The sequence below is a fragment of the Marmota marmota genome, unplaced genomic scaffold (assembly GCF_001458135.2).
Source record: "Marmota marmota marmota unplaced genomic scaffold, marMar, whole genome shotgun sequence".
Lineage (NCBI taxonomy): Eukaryota > Metazoa > Chordata > Mammalia > Rodentia > Sciuridae > Marmota > Marmota marmota.
The window spans coordinates 12,139,714-12,159,121 of NW_026000164.1; the positions used below are offsets into that span (position 1 = coordinate 12,139,714).

General features: G+C 38.6%; 2 protein-coding genes across 5 annotated transcripts in view; both read right to left on the reverse strand.

The window, feature by feature from the left end:
- Positions 1 to 1,155, reverse strand: part of Ubn2 (ubinuclein 2) — a 79,914-nt gene extending 78,759 nt beyond the window's left edge. Inside the window, exon 1 of one of the 3 annotated variants that reach the window (XM_048786853.1) lies at positions 422 to 1,155. In XM_048786853.1, coding sequence (XP_048642810.1) covers positions 422 to 889 — 468 coding nt within the window. In that variant the 5' untranslated portion in view covers positions 890 to 1,155. The remainder of the gene's footprint in view (positions 1 to 421) is intronic. The other 2 variants (XM_048786851.1, XM_015493782.2) reach the window with 2 other exon arrangements.
- Positions 1,156 to 13,878: 12,723 nt separating this feature from the next.
- The window catches only part of Ttc26 (tetratricopeptide repeat domain 26), a 69,150-nt gene continuing 63,620 nt past the window's right edge, over positions 13,879 to 19,408 (reverse strand). For both annotated transcript variants that reach the window (XM_048786856.1, XM_015493784.2), the window contains one exon: positions 13,879 to 16,261. In XM_048786856.1, the coding sequence (XP_048642813.1) occupies positions 16,217 to 16,261 (45 nt within the window). In that variant the 3' untranslated portion in view covers positions 13,879 to 16,216. The remainder of the gene's footprint in view (positions 16,262 to 19,408) is intronic.

The window sequence follows — 19,408 nt, forward strand, 5'->3', positions numbered from 1 at the left end:
GGATGAAACGAGGGGTTACACAATCTCTCGGCTTCAGGCTGGGGGGCGTGTCCCCCAAGGTTTTCTCTTCCTATCTATTGGAAAGACAGCGGCAGCGCCACAAGAACCCAGCCACACGGCTCGCAGGGCCCCAAGATTTTGTGTAGGGAGCAGAAAGGAAAAGAGAAAAATCCGAGGTTTCGAAAGGTGCTGAGAAAAACAGGCGCGGTGCGGTGTCGCGAGGAGAGAGAGCCTCGGCCACCCCGGGGAGCTGAGCTGCACCGCGCTCCCGCCCGGTCCACCCGCTCGGCCGGGACCCTCCACCCCACCCTCGGGGTGACCAGGACGCGCCGGGGGCTGTCCCGGGGTGCAAACCAGCCGCGGGAGGCGGCGGGTCCTGAGGCTGCCCGGGTCTGGGGCGGGAGGGAGGAATCCTCTGTACCCGTTGTTCTCCGCACAGCAGCAGCTCCGGGTAACTGAACTCCACGCAGCTTTCGTCGGTGGGGTCCTTGAGCACCAGCTCCAGGCGCACCGTCTCCCGCGGAGGCGGCGGCTGCTCGGCGCGAGAAGCCGACTCCCGCGGCGGGGGCGGCTGCAAGGGCAGCTGAGGGATCGGCGGCGGCGGCGGCTCGGGCCGCGGGGGCTCGCGCTGCAGCGACATGGGCGGTTCGGCGCGGCTGACCTCGCGCTGGGGGAACGGCTTCTCCCGCGGCTGGGGCTGCGCGTCCGAGCGGGGGGCCGGCTCCCGCGGGGCCGGTGGCTCCGCCCGGGCCGGCTCGCGGTACGGCTGCGGCTCCAGCCGGGGGGGTTCGCGGGGGCACTCGGGCTCGCGCTCGGCCCCCGGGTATTCGGCCTCGCGCCGCCTCACCGGTGACAGGCTAATGAACGCCACTCTGCGCGGCTCCGCCATCCCCACTGTTCTGGCCCTTCGCTTTCGCTCGAGCCGGCGCTCGCTTCTACGCCGCGCTGCGTGCCTGTCCGCTCTTCCTCTTGTTCTCCGTCGCTTTTCTTCCCTCCACCACCTTCAGCCGTCTCCGTCGACGCCACCGTGAGCGTGGACCGTGCCCTCTTCCCCGCTACTATGTTCTGATGGGCTCTACCGCCATCGCCAGGGTCGCCGCAGCCGCCATGATGGATCCCCCACATAAATAGAAGCAGGCCGCTGAGCGGGCGCATGCGCAGAGAGGAGACGCTCGCGTCCACCGTCGTGGCTGTTGCTCAGTTTTCCTCTTCTCCTTCCAACAGTCTGGAGTCCAGACAAGCCGGCGGAAGTGACGTCATGACCCGGCATGTTTCCTTGGAAACGGGGACGCTATCGGCTACTTTCCTCTGAGGGAGGGATCTGGGGTTTCCCGAGTAGCTTCCTACTCGCACCCGGAAACCGAGATGCGCTTGGGACTCTCCGAGGCGAGCGTCGGGATGTGCCCCGGACCAACCTCGCTATGGCGCCGGGTCCCGCCAGACATTGGCCTTCCGTTCCCCCCGCGAGGGAGTTGGGCTGTCAGCTGAGTATTCAGGAGTTAGGAGAGAGGAAGGGGACGCTCCGCCCGCCCGCTGTGCCTGCGCGCCCTGTGCCCGGGCAGCCCGACTTATACCGGGAAGAACCGAGGTGGCCAGCGCCACCAGACCCCTGCCGGAAGCGCGGCGCTGTCTCCCACGCGTGTCCCCTCTAGACTCGTTCCCTTTCGCCTCGCTCGGCGAGGGGCACTGTGTAAAACTCAGTAAAGCTCTCCAGTTTGAAAATTGAACGAGCAAATATATTCATTTCTGTATTCATTCATAAGGCCCAAATTGTTGAAACAAATAGGATTCAAGCTAATTTAGGAGGGTTTGGTGTGGTTTAGTCGACGCACCTTCTGAAACTATGCCGAATGCTCCGTTTCAGGGCGGGGAGGAGAGGGGATTGGACACGCCTTCTTGACGCACTGGGAGAAACTAATTGGAATTCAGATTTTAAGGCGTGAGAATCGCTGGCCGTTAAAACTCATTCCGAAGAAAGTAAATTTGAGGGCTCGCCCTCCACATCCTCTAAGGAATCTAAGCCCTCCGTAAATTGTACTAACTGGATTAAGTATTGAGGATCCTGAGTGTGAAGGCAGATATTCTGAGTAGGTTTTTGTTTTTGTTCTTTTACTTTCTCATGTTGAACCAAGATGATGATGGAACCTATGATTCCAAAGGTCCCCCCTAGCTCGTAAAAGCTATCTTTTTTTTTTTTTTGGCACTGTGTTTACCTCCATTTTCTCCTTTCCCTCCACTCCTGATTGCCATTAGGGTCTCATTTTAGGACTGTCTTAACAGCACTTTTCGTGACCTTTCTGCTCTCAGACTTTTTACATTGGAGGAAAATGTCGCGAGGGACATATTAACGCTTCTAAAACACTTTTTATTATACTCTTTTCTGTCCTAGCTACAATGTACCTACAAAATAAATTCTATACCTATACTCAATATCCTTCACAATTTAGCCCAGGGATTGCAAACTGGTGGTCTTGGACCAAACCATTCTGCATTTGTGTAACTTATTCACCTAACATTATCTTCTGCTAACTATTAACCTACGGGGTGTTTTCCCAACTTTTGGAACCATATCCCACAAATTAGAAACAGATTTTACATTGTAACCCAGTGTATGCACCCATAGTACATACCTGAGATACAAGTGTCACAATAGTGGCCTTCCTGGGTGGGAATAAAAACAAAGAATACAATACTTAAAAATATATTACACAATGTAAATATAAAACAATATAAAATGTATAAATAATATTTATGGTTTATAAAATATATGATTATACAGAAGTAAGTTAGGAAAGATTTTAGTTAATGCAATGTTCATAGGTTTATTTCAGTCCAGAATGCATGTTGAGCACTGAACTTTCACTTTATTTTAAATGGCTCAAAATTGAAAATTCTAATTCACATACTTAAACAGTTATAAATTATAATAGTGTATACCTATGTTTTTCATAGTAATTGTTGTTTTTTAATCTTTATCTGACCTGATAAATTTCATGTATGGCAACCATTTTTCTGTGTAAATGAAGTATTAATCCACAACAGTTTATCCTCTTTATTCAATTATTTAAGTTTTTGAAAGTTAGATGAATCTTATATACATTTGTTTTTATGTGGTATTTCAAATTATCTTGTTTCTAATAGTTTCTTCCACTTTTTTTTCATTTCTACCTTGTTTGCTGATCATTTTTGCTGTTCCTTCAGTTGAAATTCTATAAATAGTATAGCTTAATTTTTATTGACTTAAATGCTATTTTATGATTTTAAATATATCATTCTCTATGCAAAAATAATTCCTCTATGATATGGTCTTGGCATAAAAATTATGCATCTTGCAGTAGTAAGAGTTTCTAAATGTTCTGTGATATTACAATTGGTATTGTGACATCACCAAGAAGAATAGTTTTTCATTTATCAGTACCATATCCATCAGTGCTGGATGAAGAGGAGTTTGAGCTCTTACCATGAACCACTTTTCTTTTTTGCCACAATATTAGGCTACTAAATATGAAGATTGTCTTTCTTTTTGTGGAACAACTGAGAAATTATGCCAATAACTTTGCCTTTTCTAAGCACATATTTAGGAGTTTGTTGATAATTTCACTCTGCTATATCTTCAGATGTCATTTTAGTTTTGAAGGGAATATGTTAATATGTTTTCATTTTCAGGAAATGCACTTTTCCTTTTTGAATGAGCTGTAAAATCAATGTTTATGAATTAGAGTGAATGTTTTCTAAATATTTTCACTATTACAATTCTAGTTCCAGCAGCTGAAACTGAACACTTTTCTGTTTTTTGTTTTTTGGGTTTTTTTTGGTTTTTTTTTTTTTTTGTTGTTGTTGTTGTTTGTTTGTTTGTTTGTTTTTGCTTCTGTATTCCTTTTTCTCCTAATAACAAAACAACATCTTGCAGTTTATGCTAGTTTGTGTAATATATTATACTTGATACACATACCATACTGGTGACACCCATTTCCAAAAACATCAAGTTGGAAATTTTGGGTTTTCTACAAGCAAATAATACTCTCATGTACTTAATTTCATAAGTTACAGTGAGTTCTGATAATATAAAATTGGGATATACAATGCTATCTGTCCAATAAATGAACCCAGGAAATTCCAGTGTATAGATTTTCCCTCCTTCCCTGACTCTTCTCTTTACAAATGATTGAATTATCCGAAGTCCCAGACAGGAATTAGTGTGGTGCATTCTGATATTTTCTATTAAATTCTGTTGTAGTCTATTTCAATTTTTTAAAGTACTGCTTGTGACCCTTAAAATTGATCTTACAATCCTCTAATTGGTAGATATGTACAATCCAATACTTAGACACTGAAGAAGTGAAGAAAAAGTAATTTTGATCTTAGAGACTAGGGGTAGATAGTGTCTACCTACCTATTTCCATGAGAATTTGGAAAATCCTAAATGATTTTATTAGGAGAGGGCCCTCAAGTAGGCTGAGAAGAGGTCATAGTCAATTCCAGGGCAAAATCAGAGTGTCTTTAATGTTATTTGTATACTGTAGATTCAGATTAGGCACTCTTGTTTTGGGAAGGGGGTACTTACAGAAATTACATAACATTACAAAAATTACACAAATGGTATGAGAGCAAGCTACTAAGCTATTTATACCTTCTTGACAATGTTTTCATGAAGACCAGAATGTCTTGTGAACATCCAAAGGAAGAGAATCATAAAGAAAAGCAAGTGCAGAGCCTGTGGAAGGAGTGAGCTTGGAGAGTTGGAAGAAAGGCGAATGAGGAGGAACACAGAGAGCCAGGTGCTAGGAGGAGGAGAGAAAAATCTGAGCGGGAGGGAGCGAGGGGCCAGGTCATGGAGTAACATCAAAAGATTGATTTTTTTTTTTAAATAAATAGAAGCCACTGGAAAATGTTAAGTAGAGAAGTGACATAATCTTAAAAGAAAAATACTTCAATAAAGTGGGAACAATCAGCTATGAATGCCACTAAGAAATCTAGTAAATGAGGGCAAGGAGATGACTGCTGGGTTTGACAAAATGGACATTATTGATGACCCTAAGGAGCCAGCATGCACCCTCCCCACTTTTTTTATTTCAGAGAAAGAAGGTTGAATCATTGTTTATTCCAGGCCCTTTTAAATCTCTCTTTTTCCCTCTCTCTATGTGTGTGTACATGCAGGCAAAAGAAAGAACAATTTACCTCTTTTCAGTTTCTCACCTCCAGTACAAAAATTCTAAAAGTTTGTTGGACACAGTGGCACAGGCCTGTAATCCCAGTCACTTGCAAGGCTGAGGCAGATGGATCAAAAGTTTGAGGCCAGCAGCAGCAACTTAGTGAGACTTTGTCTCAAAATAAAAAAGAATAAAAATGGCTGGGATGTAACTCAGATTCAGTGCATCCAGTTTATAATTTTCAAGTGGTAATCTGCAATGGCAGGGACATTATGTGGTCCACCTTCAGGAACAGATGCAAGACCCACAGGTTTAACTATGGAGATAGCCCAGTGGGCTTATTTTTCCTTGGAGTTAACACTATTAACTAAGCATTTGCATTTTAATTTAATTTTTAAATTAATAAATTATTTTTTAAAAGAAAAAATGTCTCTATTCATAGATACATGATTGTCTACACAGGAAATTCCAAAAAATCATGAAAACGAGGGTTGGGGATGTGGTTCAGTGGTAGAGCGCTTGCCTAACATGCTGAAGGCCCCAGGTTCAATCCCCAGTTCCACAAAAGAAAATTCACAGGAGATTATAGCAAGGATTTAGAATAGATTTGGAAGTCAAGTACTTTTTTTTATAACAGTGACAAACAATTGGATTGGAAATTTAAAACTGGATTCCACATATGTAGGGACAAAAAAAGAGATAGTCCTATATAGTCTGATGAAAATCTATAATGACAGAATCAGAGACAACATAAATAAATGGTGAGATATTTCAGTTTCATAGATGGAAAAATCTCAAAAAGATTTAATTTGGCCCATTGTTTTGGTCGTTAGTTGCTTGATCTGGTGGTCTTGGGCCTGTTGGGAGACCAAACATCACGGCAGGGAACATGTGGTAGAATGGAGTGGCTCACATCGTGGGGGCTATGAAGACAAGAAAATTATCTTTTAATTCACAGCACGGGTTCCATCTGGAGAGAAATGGGATGATTTGGCCTTTATGAATGATTTGAAGTAGAAAATGTTATGACGTTTTTCTTACAAGTCTTTGCCTGATTTTCATTAAGCAAATGTTCTCTTTGCAATGTTTCAGTTGACTGTACAATGGTTTTCTGTATTTTCTGCATATGTAATGTTGGCAAAAATGCAAACTCAGTATAGGAATCCCAATGCATTTTAAAATGTTGGGCACACATTTTATGCCTTCTGGAGTGTCGTATCATTCTCCTTATGGATCTCGCAGCACTGTTTCTGGTTTCTGGGGTGACCCATCGTGCTTTTGGTACCTGAAACTCTCTGGGTGACAATGGTTGTGCAGAGCTAATTTGGCCTCTGGAGCAGAGTTCATGGAGTCTGAAGATGGAAGGAGCTGAGTGGAATTTTAACATATAGAAACATGCATATAACTTAATGAAATTTTCTTCTTTTGGTACCAGGGACTGAACCCAGGGGTGCTTAACCACTGAGCCATCTCTAAGTCCAGCTCTACAGTTTACTAGCACAAGCTCTATGACCTTAGCAAAATAACTTAAGCCTCTGTTTCTCCATCTGAAAAATAAAGATAATAATATACATACTTTAAAAGTTGTTGGAATTAAGTGAAGTGTTTAGAAGAGGGCCTGGTGCATAGTAAGCAGCAAAATAAATGTTTGATGTTCTTTGTGATGTTCTCCTAATGAATAGTCAGTTTTATTGGATGATCTGTGAGTCCTTGAAAAGGAGGTCTATATTTGTTTTGAAGGCATAAACCATAATAACAATCTATTCCTTTTTATTTTTGATGGATTACTTTCAAAATTTACTTTTTAAAAAAATTTCACCTTTCATGGATTGTAATCTTCTATTACTATCCTCATGATCTGTATCATTTTTGTTTTTAGAATAGTGGTGCCATTTTCTTTGTTGCGTATTCATAACTGTTATATCTTCATTGAGAAATGGACCTCTTATCATTCAAAGTGTGCTTCTTTGACTTAATGATTTTGACCCGATTCAACCTTGTTTGATTGTGACACCTGCTCTCTTTTTATTTGCATTTGCCTAATTGTACTATTGCCCATCTTTTTATTGTTAACATTTATGCATCACTTTGTTCTGAGTAAGAGCAAATAGCCCAGAATTCGATTTTGCTTTGTAAACCTATCTGCCAATCTTTTTCTATTAATAGGTGACTAAGACCATTTACATTTTTGACAGGAGAGGTGTGTTTGAGCATAGATCTATCCCATTATCTTATGTCATTCTTTTTCCTTTAAATATTTTTTAAAATCCTCCATGAAATTACCTATTTGCTTGTTTTGTGTGTGTTACTTTTGATAATTTGGACAGTTCATATTTTTGTTGTAATGAAATAATTTTAAAACGTCCTTAATCCTCAATTACTTTGGAAGTTGTCTATAATATCCAATGATTAAGTTAATGTATTTTCTCCATTTTGTGTTTGAATTGGTATTATAAAATGCCCTCATATACCTGTTACTTGATTTGTCAGCTTTAAATGATATTTTAAAGATAGCAGTTTCCTCTTTTTTTTTTTTCATTTTTTTTTTAGTTGTAGTTGGATACAATACCTTTATTTATTTTTAAGTGGTGCTGAGGATCAAACCCAGCAGTCTTGCACATGCTAGGCGAGTGCTCCACCTACCACTAAGCCACAACCCCAGCCCAAGATACCAGTTTCTTAATACTACTTTCTACTTTTCAGCTAGAATAAAATATTCGCCTATAGGTTCAATGTATGTACACCAATTATCTTAGTCATCAATATTCTATAATATTCTTTTTTTTTTTTTTTTTTTTTTTTTTTNTATATATATATATATATATATATATATATATATAACACATACTCTAATGTGAACATTTTTCATTTTCTCATCCTCCTAATACAGTTGGATCAATTTTGGGTTGAATCAGTGTTCAGTGCTTCCAGTTTTGTGACCACATAAATACTTTCAGGGCTCAGCCTTGAAGCATGAAAAATTTCCTTTCCTGTACATCTTAATAATTATCTTCTAATTTGCTTAGCTGTCCAGCAAATGTGGTGTGTGTGTGTGTGTGTGTGTGTGTGCGCGCGCGCACATGCATACTTGCATATTTTACCTCCAAACTCTCTCCCTGGCCAGTGTGATAACAATGTGGTATTCTGTGTGTTTAATCTTGAATGAGCATCTTGGAGTTCTGTGTTATGTCTTAAAATGTTGCACAGCTGCTTTGAAGCTTGCTCTCCACCATCATCCTAGCATTCCTATCACACCTTGCTTAAGTTGGAGCCTTTGTCTCTTGTATGATGTGTCTCCCCCCTCCCCTTGTTCCTTTGTTCCCAAGTTTTTGATGGAGCACATTTTCAGGAGTTTGTTTTTATTTTGTTTTATGCCAGGGATTGAATCCAAGGTCTTGTGCATGCTAGGTAAGGACTCTAACCTGAGCTTCTTCTCCAGCCGCTTTTTTTTTTTTTTTTTAATTTTACATGTAATGTTTTCTTTTTTAAAAATATTTATTCTTAAGTTTTAGGTGGACACAATATCTTTATTTTACATTTATGTGGTGCTGAGGATCGAACCCAGTGCCTCATGCATGCTAGGCGAGCGCTCTACCACTGAGCCACAACCCCAGCCCCTTCCTTCTCCAGACGCTTTTATTTTTTATTTTGAGGTAGGGTCTCAACAAGTTGACTAGGCTGGCCCTGAGCTTGAGATCCTCCCTCCTTAGCCTCCAGAGTTGCTGGGATTACAAATGTACCATACCACTCCCAGCTCAGGGGATATTTTTATGTTATGTATTTGTCTGGAAAGTATTTGTCCTACTACATATTTCAATGACAACTTCTAGTTGGAAATACTTCTTAGAATTCTTAAGGCATTGCAACATTGCTTTGTAATGTCCAGAGTTGCACTTGAGAAGTCCAGTGTCATCTGTTGACCTAACTTAATTGTTTACAATTTGTGTTCACCTCTCCCCACCTAAAGCTTGAGTTCTTCTTGTCTCTTGTGTTCCTATAACTTTTGTTATTGTTGTTGTTGCTCTATTGATGCCCTACAATGATGCCCAGTTCTAACTACAATCTTTAAATAGTAGTTGTGATCATAGAGAGTGAACATTAATTCATGAACTTAAACCTGAGATCCTTTAAAAAATGTTTTATTATACAAAATAGCCCATGGTTGAATGTATAGCTCTGTGAGTTTTGGTAGATGTAATGACTACCATATGCATTTATTTTAATGATTTCTCCAGTCATTTCCCCAAAAGACTTATGCCCATTTACTCAGGTGGCGGTATATTAAAGAATACTCAGCCATTTTCAGGACTATCATGCACATGCTCTTAGTTGACAGTGATACACAGGGACCCAGAATATTATTACGGGCCCCAGTTGGAGTTGGGGGACCAGGTAGTAAATGCAGTTTGAGCCAGATTCCATCTTACTGTGGGCTCCTTCTATTCACAAACCTATCTGATGGCCATTTCCCCTTCCACTGAACTTACATTAATAACCACCTACTTCCTGTCTTTTGGTTATTTGAGATCAACAACAAACTTTATTTTTTATGTTACTCTTAGATGTATAAAGATTACTAATGAAAATTTTTGACTTTTCTTGAATATCCTTCCTGACATCTATGAACATACAACTCAGCACAAAAATAGAATCCCACTTGAGTCCATTTTGTGCTGCTATAACAGAACACTCTTGAAATGGGGTAATTTCTTTTTTTTTTAATATTTATTTTTTAGTTATAGGTGGACACAATATCTTTATTTTATTTGTATGTGGTTCTGGGGATCGAACCCAGTGCCTCACGCATGGTAGGCGAGCACTCTATCTCTGAGCCACAGCCCCAACCCGAGATGGGGTAGTTTCTAAATAACAGAAATTTATTCTGTAACAGTTCTGGAGGCTGGGGAGTCTAAGATTAAGGTGCCAGAATCTGGTGAGGGCTTCTTGCTGCGTCCTCATGTGATGGAGGATGGAAGCCCTTTATTTATTTTTAAGAGAGAGAGAATTTTTTTTTTTAATATTTATCTTTTAGTTTTCGGTGGACACAACATCTTTATTTGTATGTGGCGCTGAGGATCGAACCCAGCGCCGCACGCATGCCAGGTGAGCGCGCTACCGCTTGAGCCACATCCCCAGCCCGGATGGAAGCCCTTTAAATTTAACAATGGATCTTGGTATGGTTGCCATGGCTGCTAAAACCATTGAATCAAAGCAATCATTTATGAACTTCTATTTTAATTATTAAAGCAATATTTTAGTCATCCTCCCCAAAGGTCCCACTTTCTAACGTAGTTGAACTGGGCATTAAGTTTCCAACACTTAAGTTGTGTTGCTATTCAAACATAGCAACACCAAAGTGTTATTTTGTTACCTACTTTTTAATCCCAGCAATGTGTCTTATAAATGTTTCTATATTGTATTAGTTTCCTATTGTTGCTAACAAATTACCATAAACTCAGTGGCTTGAAGCACTGATTTATTTTATAGTCTAACTGAAAATGGGTCTACAAGGCTAAAACCAAGTTAATGGAAGGGCTGCGTTCCTTCCAGATGCTCCAGGCCAGAACTCAGGTCCCTCCCCTTTTCAGCTTCTAAGGGTGGCTTGCATTGCTTGTTCCTGGCTTCCTCCCTCCATTTTCAAAACCAGCAGCCATGGCTGAGCCATTCCCATGCTACCATCTGACCTCCCTTCTTCCTTTAAAGGATCTCTGTGATAACACTGGGACCATGTGGGAAATCCAGGCTAAGCTCCCTATTTTAAGGCCCACTGACGAGCGACTTTAGTTCTGCTGGCAACTTTAGCTCTCCTTTGCCATATTCATAGGTTCTGCAGATTCAGGGGTGGACATTTTTGAGGGACCATTATTCTGCCTTCCACAGTAATTAAATAGCAAATCAACCACACCATTTTTCAAGGACTTAAAAGTTATTATACTGTGTAGATGTGCCTGCAATTATTTAACTGATATCTTGTTAAAGGATATTCCTTGATTAGTTCACTTAATAAATATTCATTAGGTAACTACCATGCTCCATGTTAGATAGGAACATATTTATGAGCAATCATTTATGTACTTCTATTTTAATTATTATAAGCAATATTTTAGTCATCAATCTTGTGCAGGTATCTTTTAAGTCTCCAATTATTTCCTTAGAATAAATTCCAAGATTTGGAAATTATGTTTTATACATTTTGTGTATTTTCTTGCTAAGTTGTCTTAGCCTCCCAAACTGCTTGGATTAGGTATGTGCCACTGTAACAAGCTTGTGTGGCCTTTTCTACTTAACCTACTCCACTGTGTTTTTCCCCTTTGAATTTCAAACATATAAGTAAACGCAAAAACTATATTATTCCATAATTTCACTGATCTTATAGCATTTTTAATTTATTCTTTAGGCTGTTGTTACTTGCATTTTCATCTTAGCATTGCTTGTAGTTTTTAAAATTTGAATGCTGTTTTAGCTTCACCATATTACTCCTCAGATTAAAAACCAGCAAGAGAGTAGAACTAATTATATATTTACAGAGAAATTTAAAAATAGAAAGACAAGTATAATTACTTACCATCCAACTATCTTTCAGTAGGAAAGAGCCTGTGCATGTTTGAGAGGAACAATAAAATATCCTTGGAATTTTTTCAAGCATGTAGTTATGTCCAAGTTTAGTATAGAAAACTTAATTCATAAATCCATGAACAAACAGAAATCTCTGAAAATCAAGTTCTTTCTTTCCCTTAGGTGGTTCATTCATACAGATGAACTGTGAATTTTGTATCTGATTGTGTTTGACCCTTTGCTTTGGTTGTATGAAGCTTGAAATTAATTTCTGGTCCATCTTTAGTAATTATTATTATTATTATTTAGTACTAGGGATTGAATCTAGGGGCACTTTGTCACTGAGCTACATCCCCAGTCCTTTTTATGTTTTGAGACAGGGTCATGCTAAGTTGTACAGGCCAGCCTCAAATTTATAATCCACCTGCATTGGCATCACTAGTCTCTGGGATCATGGGCCTGTACCACTGTGCCTAACATACTTCCTTTACTCTTACATGCTTTCTATCTATTTATGTTTTGTTATATATATATAAATTATGTATATATAAATATATATATTTATATATACATAATTTTGAATTTACTATAAATCATTTCTGAAGCACAGTAGATATAAATAACTGATCAAATAAATATATGAATATATATAAAATATGATAAACAAATTAGATAAAATGTACAGTTTGTGCTCCTTGTCTTCTCACCCAAGTTTAGCTTAGCAGGGCACTTATTTCTTATATCTGAACTTTGTAAATTGTGTGACCCTATAAGGACAGTCAAAAGATGAACCTACTGTGTCTCCATTTCTCCTATGATCCAGCCTCTGGAGTGGACTCTAGGTGTACACTGGATATTTAGATTTTAAAGAAACCCTTTTGATGCTAACAAATGTGCAAACCTGTCTTTATACTACATAATCAATACAAACACATCAGCTGATAGTATTCATTGAGTATTTTACTGTGTGTTCTCTTGCATTCTCCTATTCCTATTGTCTAAAGTTAAGGTAGGTTTCAGGTACATCACTAGGCCTTTACCTCTGCTGCTCTGACACCATATCTAAACAGGCAGGACTAGGGTTTGAGCATTATTATAAAGTAAACCTTTTTTATTATTTATTATAAACCTTACACAGAAGTATTTTATAGCGTAAAAAAGACTGTACATCTAAGTCACACTGAGAGTGATGACTATAGGAACTAGTAAGTCCTAATTCATGTTTCCATTAGAAAGTAGTACTTGCTTGGAACTTTGCAAGTATATTAAGCCACAGAGGAGAAGTCCTTTGACTTCTGTGCACTTGGAAGTCTGCTATGTGTGCGCACACAGGGAGGAACCTGGGCATTTGCTAGATGTTGAGCTTTTGGATCCATTCTGATTGCTTCTCCCAGATGAGGCAGGAGTATCCCATTTACAAGGAATTAAACATTCCCATTATCTTATTTTGTCTCTCAATACTTTTTGTTTTAGTATGAGGAATTGACTCCAGGGATGTTTTAGCACAGAAGCTATATCCCCAGTACTTTTTATTTTGAGACAGGGTCTTGCTAAGTTGCTTAGGGCCTCAGTAAATTGCTGAGGCTGGCTTTGAACTTGTGATCCTTCTGCCTCAGCCTCCTGAGTTGCTGGGATCACACCAGCTATCCAATACTTTATTGCTGCTAATGATATAAATTGCATCTTACTGTGTTAAGCATGTATACTTTGAGACTGACTTTTTTAAGGGCCAGTTTTATGCATTACTTAGCATCCCTAGCACCCAACAAGTGCTTAGTGCACAATAAAATAATAATTAGGTGGGAACCAAAATATATGAGGTGAGATTTTACAAGTCCCTTGCTCTATCAGTTATTATATATTTAGTTATACTTTATTAACAAGTATTTAAGAGCTTTCTATGTATGAAGCATTGTACTTTGCCTGGTCATATAAATTCTGAATGAGCTATAATTCAGCAAAGAACCAAACCCTAATGTGATCAGGCTTGAACCACAAGCCTCTTAGTGGAAAGGGCTTCTTAAGGACTATCTACTTCCTCTCTGGCAAACAGTAACTTGTGGGGCCCAAAATTTTATTTTTCTATCTTCATTTTAGGGCCAGGAAAGAAAGAGGAGATGCCTATGTGACACACCCAAGTCCCACACTCACTGCATACAACAGAATACCATAATAAGAACCAAATAATAAACTTTAATTTGGATATAATACAATGGTGTATAATTCTTATGAGGTACAAAAATAATTGTAAAATATTTTTCTCCATTTGCAAGTAATTCTGCTATGGACTATAAACAGTACAATGATGCTATAAACTGTACACATTATACTACATTCCTAAACCTGGGCCTTCCTTTCTCTTATAGCACAACATGTAAGAAAAACAGCCATGCAGCTTAAATCCTGTCAAGTCATTTTAGAAGTAGTAGTTATCCTTAATAACAGAGTTGGATCCTACTTCTATTTAAACTAGTCTTTATGTTTCTGGCTCAATCCTATAGATCAAAAGATGTCTAAAAATTAGACTAAAAATTCTGCAGGTTTTTTTGGAATAGGTATTTCCCCTCCCCCTCCAAGAGAGAAAAATGTCAGGAGGAATCTTAGGTGTTAAATTCAACAAAAGCTCATTTAAAGGTAAATCACCATTAATGGAAAAGCTTTTCAAGTATAAGAAATTTTGAAAATAATAGCAATTCATTGGAAGACAAATTTAATTGCCAAAAGCTACTGAGGAGTTCTGTCTTTCCACTATTGTATTTCTTTCTTTCTTCTTTTTTTTTTTTTTTCTGGGAATTTAAGACAGGGATGCTTTGCCATTGAGCCACATCCCCAGCCCTTCCTAATATTTTAAGCAAAGAAAGATTTACAAGAATGATTCAAAAAATTATGGCAAGTTCTGCCCAGATCTGATTCACTAGTGCCTTTGATACTGAGAACCAGTCATTATTGAAAGAGTAGAAACAAAATAATGAGGAAATAGAAGCTTTGGCTTATGAAAACTGATATATCTTTGTTTCCTAGAATTCCATTCAGTTTGTTGTGATTTGTGCTCTGATTAGATCTGAGTCCAACATAAAAGATAGGAAAACTGGCCATCTTCCTAAGCAGAGCTGAAAGAACCCATATAACTGTCCTGAGGTAAATGGCTATCTTTGGTCGCTGGTCTTCACTACTAGGTGGTTTTAACTCCAGCTATGTTCCCATCTCCTGTCTGTACAACTCTTTCATCCATAGTGGGATGTTGGGGTAGGAGGAAGAACTAACTTAGTGCTTATAGGAATTCTTTCTTTCTTTCATTCTCTTCCCATTTGTGTTGGATAGGGAACACTCTGCATTTTCTAGACCTATAACACTGGGTACCTTACATTTATAGAAAAAAATACATAATGTAGAAACAAAGGTAATCTAATATGTAAAATAATGTGGATCTACTTCCAGAAAACAGTCTGTGAGTCCAAAAGTGCTCAGTTGTGCTTCAGGTTTATGTTGTGAGAGCTCAGAAACATGGGGCTGCAATATGACTGAGGACAGAGTCTGACCACTAGGAGGCCCCTTGAGAGCTCTACACAGTCTATGGTTTATCACCATTACATTAATCAATGCCCACAATGCACATATATAAAACCTCTGTAGCTCTGCTTTCAAAATATGATGCTTATTCAGCTAATACATTAAGAAAAACTCTAACCTGCTTTATTATCTAAAATATGACGGAGAAGTGAGTAATGAGATTTGTTTCCTGAATACTTTCAGAGGCAGCACACACATTTTTTTATAGTACTCACCTTTTAAAAAACTGCAGTACTCATCTTACTCCACAGTAAAATATTATCATCAACAATTCAATTACTGAAAGAGAAGTCCCATAAGTCTATTATCTATTAATAACTCGATGGCTGATAGAGGATTTTACTGCCACTCTGAGAATCACCCTGCTAGTTAAAAACCTCTGTTCTTTGAGATTCAGAGATGCATCACAAAATCCTTTACAGAATCTGTGCTAAAATAGGATAATGTACAGAGATGGCTAAAATAACAAGATAGAATGATGGTGATTCTTGAGTATCAAAGACACATGTTATTGCAGCTGGGAGAAAATGCCATGAAATGCTAACATGAAAAGAAAAGGAAAAAAAAAAAACAGAAAAAAAAAAAAAGGGCTATGCTGCTTTCCTTAAAGTCAGTAAACTACCTAAGAGTACTCTGAGTATTTTTGGAAGAAAGGCACCAGATAAGTCCAAAGTCTTATTGCTAGTAGGATCATACAGGGGCCACGGCACAGATAACAGTACTTTGTTCAGTTAGCAAAGTCTAAGTCAGTCACTGATCTTGAGGCTTGAAAAGCAAGGAACGAGCCCCGTGTCTTATATTCAACTTGAGGAAAATGATTTCCAATTTTAAGTCGAGGTGGAAGCTGATTCTTACGATTAGAACTCAAGCTATTTTAGATAGGCACTCTGTTTTCTTTGGCCCATTTCTTCATGATTCGAATGATGTATTCTACTTGGGTGTTACCTGTGCTTCTCAGTAAATGCAGCACTTCTCGAAGGGTCTCTCTAAAGAAAAGATTTGAAAGAACAAAGTATTTCAATAAATATGAAAATTAACAAAATAAACTAGTAATTTCAAACTGTACTTCTAGCAGGGCATCTGTGAATAGAATCTACCATGGTATACTCATAAGCCAATTAAAAACTTCCTGGATTTATGGGGGCTGGGGTTGTAGCTCAGTGGTAGAGAGCTTGCCTAGCATGGTTCGATCCCCAGCACTACATAAAACTAAATAAACAAAATAAAGTTATTGTATCCATCTACAACTAAAAATATTAAAAAAAAAAAACTTCCTGGATTTATCTTCTTACAAGTGGCATAGTAAAACGAGAGATCTTGTGAAATACTCCTTGTCAACCCAGGGTCTCCTTACTTATCTGTATTATCTAACTACAATACTACTAATTGTTTTGTCCTTGAGACTAAATATTTCTACACTTAATTTGTATGATAAGGTAGAAAGCATATATATATATATATATATATATATATCTCCAGGTGTCAGATTCTGGGAGCTTGATTCAAATTCTAGCTTCACAGTTAATGAGTCACTTCATTTGTCTGACCCTTATGTTTCTCCTTTGTTTAAGGTGGTAATCACTTTAAATTGGGTATCATTACCATAGTTGGAAAAAAAAATTTTTTTTTTTTGCTTTTTTTTTTGCTTTTTTTTTTTGGTACTGGTGATTAAACTTAGGGGCACTTGACCACTGAGCTATATCCCCAGCCCTATTTTTGTATATTTATTTAGAGACGGTCTCAATGAGTTGCTTAGCACCTTGCTTTTGCTGAGGCTGGCTTTGAACTTGTAATCCTCTTGTCTCAGCCTTCCTAACCCCTGGGATTACAGGCGAGTGTCAGCCATTTCTTCCACATTTTTATTGGTGTTTTATAGTTGTACATACTGATGGGATTTGTTGTTACACATGCATACATAGACAAAACACAACAACAATACAATTTAGCCAATATCACTCCCCAGAACTCTTCCTGCCCCCCTCCCATACTTTGATCCCTTTCCTCTAATGACTCCCTTGATTTTTAGGAGATCCACCCTTCCCTTTGTTTTCCTTTTTCTTCTCCAGCTTCTGCATATTACAGAAAATATAAGACCAAAAACCCTCTGAGTTCGACTTATTTCATGTAACTTTGATGGTCTCTAGTTCCATCCATTTTCCTGCTAATGATATCATGTCTTTCTCTGTCTCTCTCTCTCTCTCCCCCATCCTCAGCAGTCCTGGGGATTGGACCCGGGCCTTGTACATGCTAGGAAAGAGCTCTATCATTTTTCTTTTTTTTTTTTTATCTTTTTTTTTATCATTTTTCTTTATAGCTGAGTAAAACTCCATTGTGTACATATACCACATTTTCTTTATCCATTCATCCACTGATGGACACCTAGGCCGGTTCCATGGTTTGGCTATTGTGAATGCTTAAATGTGAGTATGTATGTATCACTGTAGTAAGATGACTTTAATTTTTCAGGATAAATACCAAGAAGTGGTATATCTGGGTCACAAGGTGATCCCATGTCCAGTCTTTTAAGGAACCTCCATACGGATTTCCATAGTGCTTGTAGTAATTTACAGTCCCACCAACAGTGTAAAAGTGTTCCTTTTTCTCCACATCCTTTTCAGCATTTATTATTATTTGTATTCTTGATAATCGTTATTCTGACTGGTGTGAGATGAAATATCAGTGTAGTTTTGATTTGCATTTTCCTAACTGCTAATGATATTGAGCATTTTTCACGTATTTGTTGTCCATTTGTATTTCTTATTTGAGAATTACCTATGTGGTTCATTGCCCATTTATTAACTGGGTTGTTTGATCTTTTGGTGTAAAGTTTTTCAAGTTCTTTATATATTCTAGATATTAATCCTCTGTCAGAAAATAGCTAGTGAGGATTTTTCTCCCATTCTGTGGGTTCTCTCTTCACATGCCTAATTATTTCCTTTGCTGTGCAGAAGTTTTTTAATTTGAAGTCATCCCATTTATTAACACTTAGCATTATTACTTGAGCTTTAGGGGTCCTATTGAAAACTCATTGTGCCTAAAAGCTGGAGTATTGACCCTATGTTTTCTTCTAGGAGTGGCATAGTTTCTGGTCTAATTCTGAGGTCTTTGTTCCATTTTGAGTTGATTTTTGTGCAGGATGAGAAATAAGGGTCCACTTTCAATCTTTTACATATGGATAACCAGTTGTCCCAGCACCATCTCCAATGTATATTTCTGGCACCTTTGTCAAGGATCAGATGATTGTATCTGTGTGTGTTTATCTCTGTTTTCTATTTTACACTATTGATCTATGTGTCTGCTTTTATGCCTGTATTGTGCAGGTGTTTTTCTTTTTGTTTTGTTTTGGTTTTTTTTAGTTTCAAGCATTTAATAAACATTAAAAAGAGCATTATTGGGGCTGGGATGTGGCTCAAGCCTTAGCGCGCTCGCCTGGCATGCGTGCGGCCCGGGTTCGATCCTCAGCACCACATACAAACAAAGATGTTGTGTCCGCCGAAAACTAATAAATAAGTATTAAAAAATTTAAAAAAAAAAAAAAAAAAAAAAAAAAAGAGCATTATTCATAATACATGACAGAAGATGACAGTCACATTGGTAACTTTTAGTCAGTAAATTATGTATGTTTTTTTAATGCATCTTACCTTTTCATATTTACTTAAAAAAAAAAACAAGATTGAGAACATGCTGCTTTAAATCATTACGGTATATCATTATTATCTTTCCTTAAAATATTTTGTTCCAAATGGGGATTTTAACTTACCCAGGGAGGTTTCTCATTTGGCTCCTGATAACCTGTCTCTTTCTCTTGCTTTTGTTACTAGTCTGTCCTGTCGATAACAATTTTGTATAGATGGTTGTGTTGCACCTGTACCCTAAGTGTAGACAGAACAGGGGAAGCCTTTGCCCACTTCACCCCTCAGTCTTGCAGAGGATTGTGGTCACAGGCTCTGAGAACTGCATAGGTCCAGGCCCAGGTCTGAGGCTTCCTGGCATCATGGTACATGTTGGGCAAGAGGTCAACTTGCTATTTCTCTCTCTCTCTCTAGGGCTGAACCCAGGGGTGCTCTACCACTGAGCTCCATCGGGTCCTGTTTTGTTTTGAAATAGGTCTCGCCAAGTCGATGAGGCTGGCG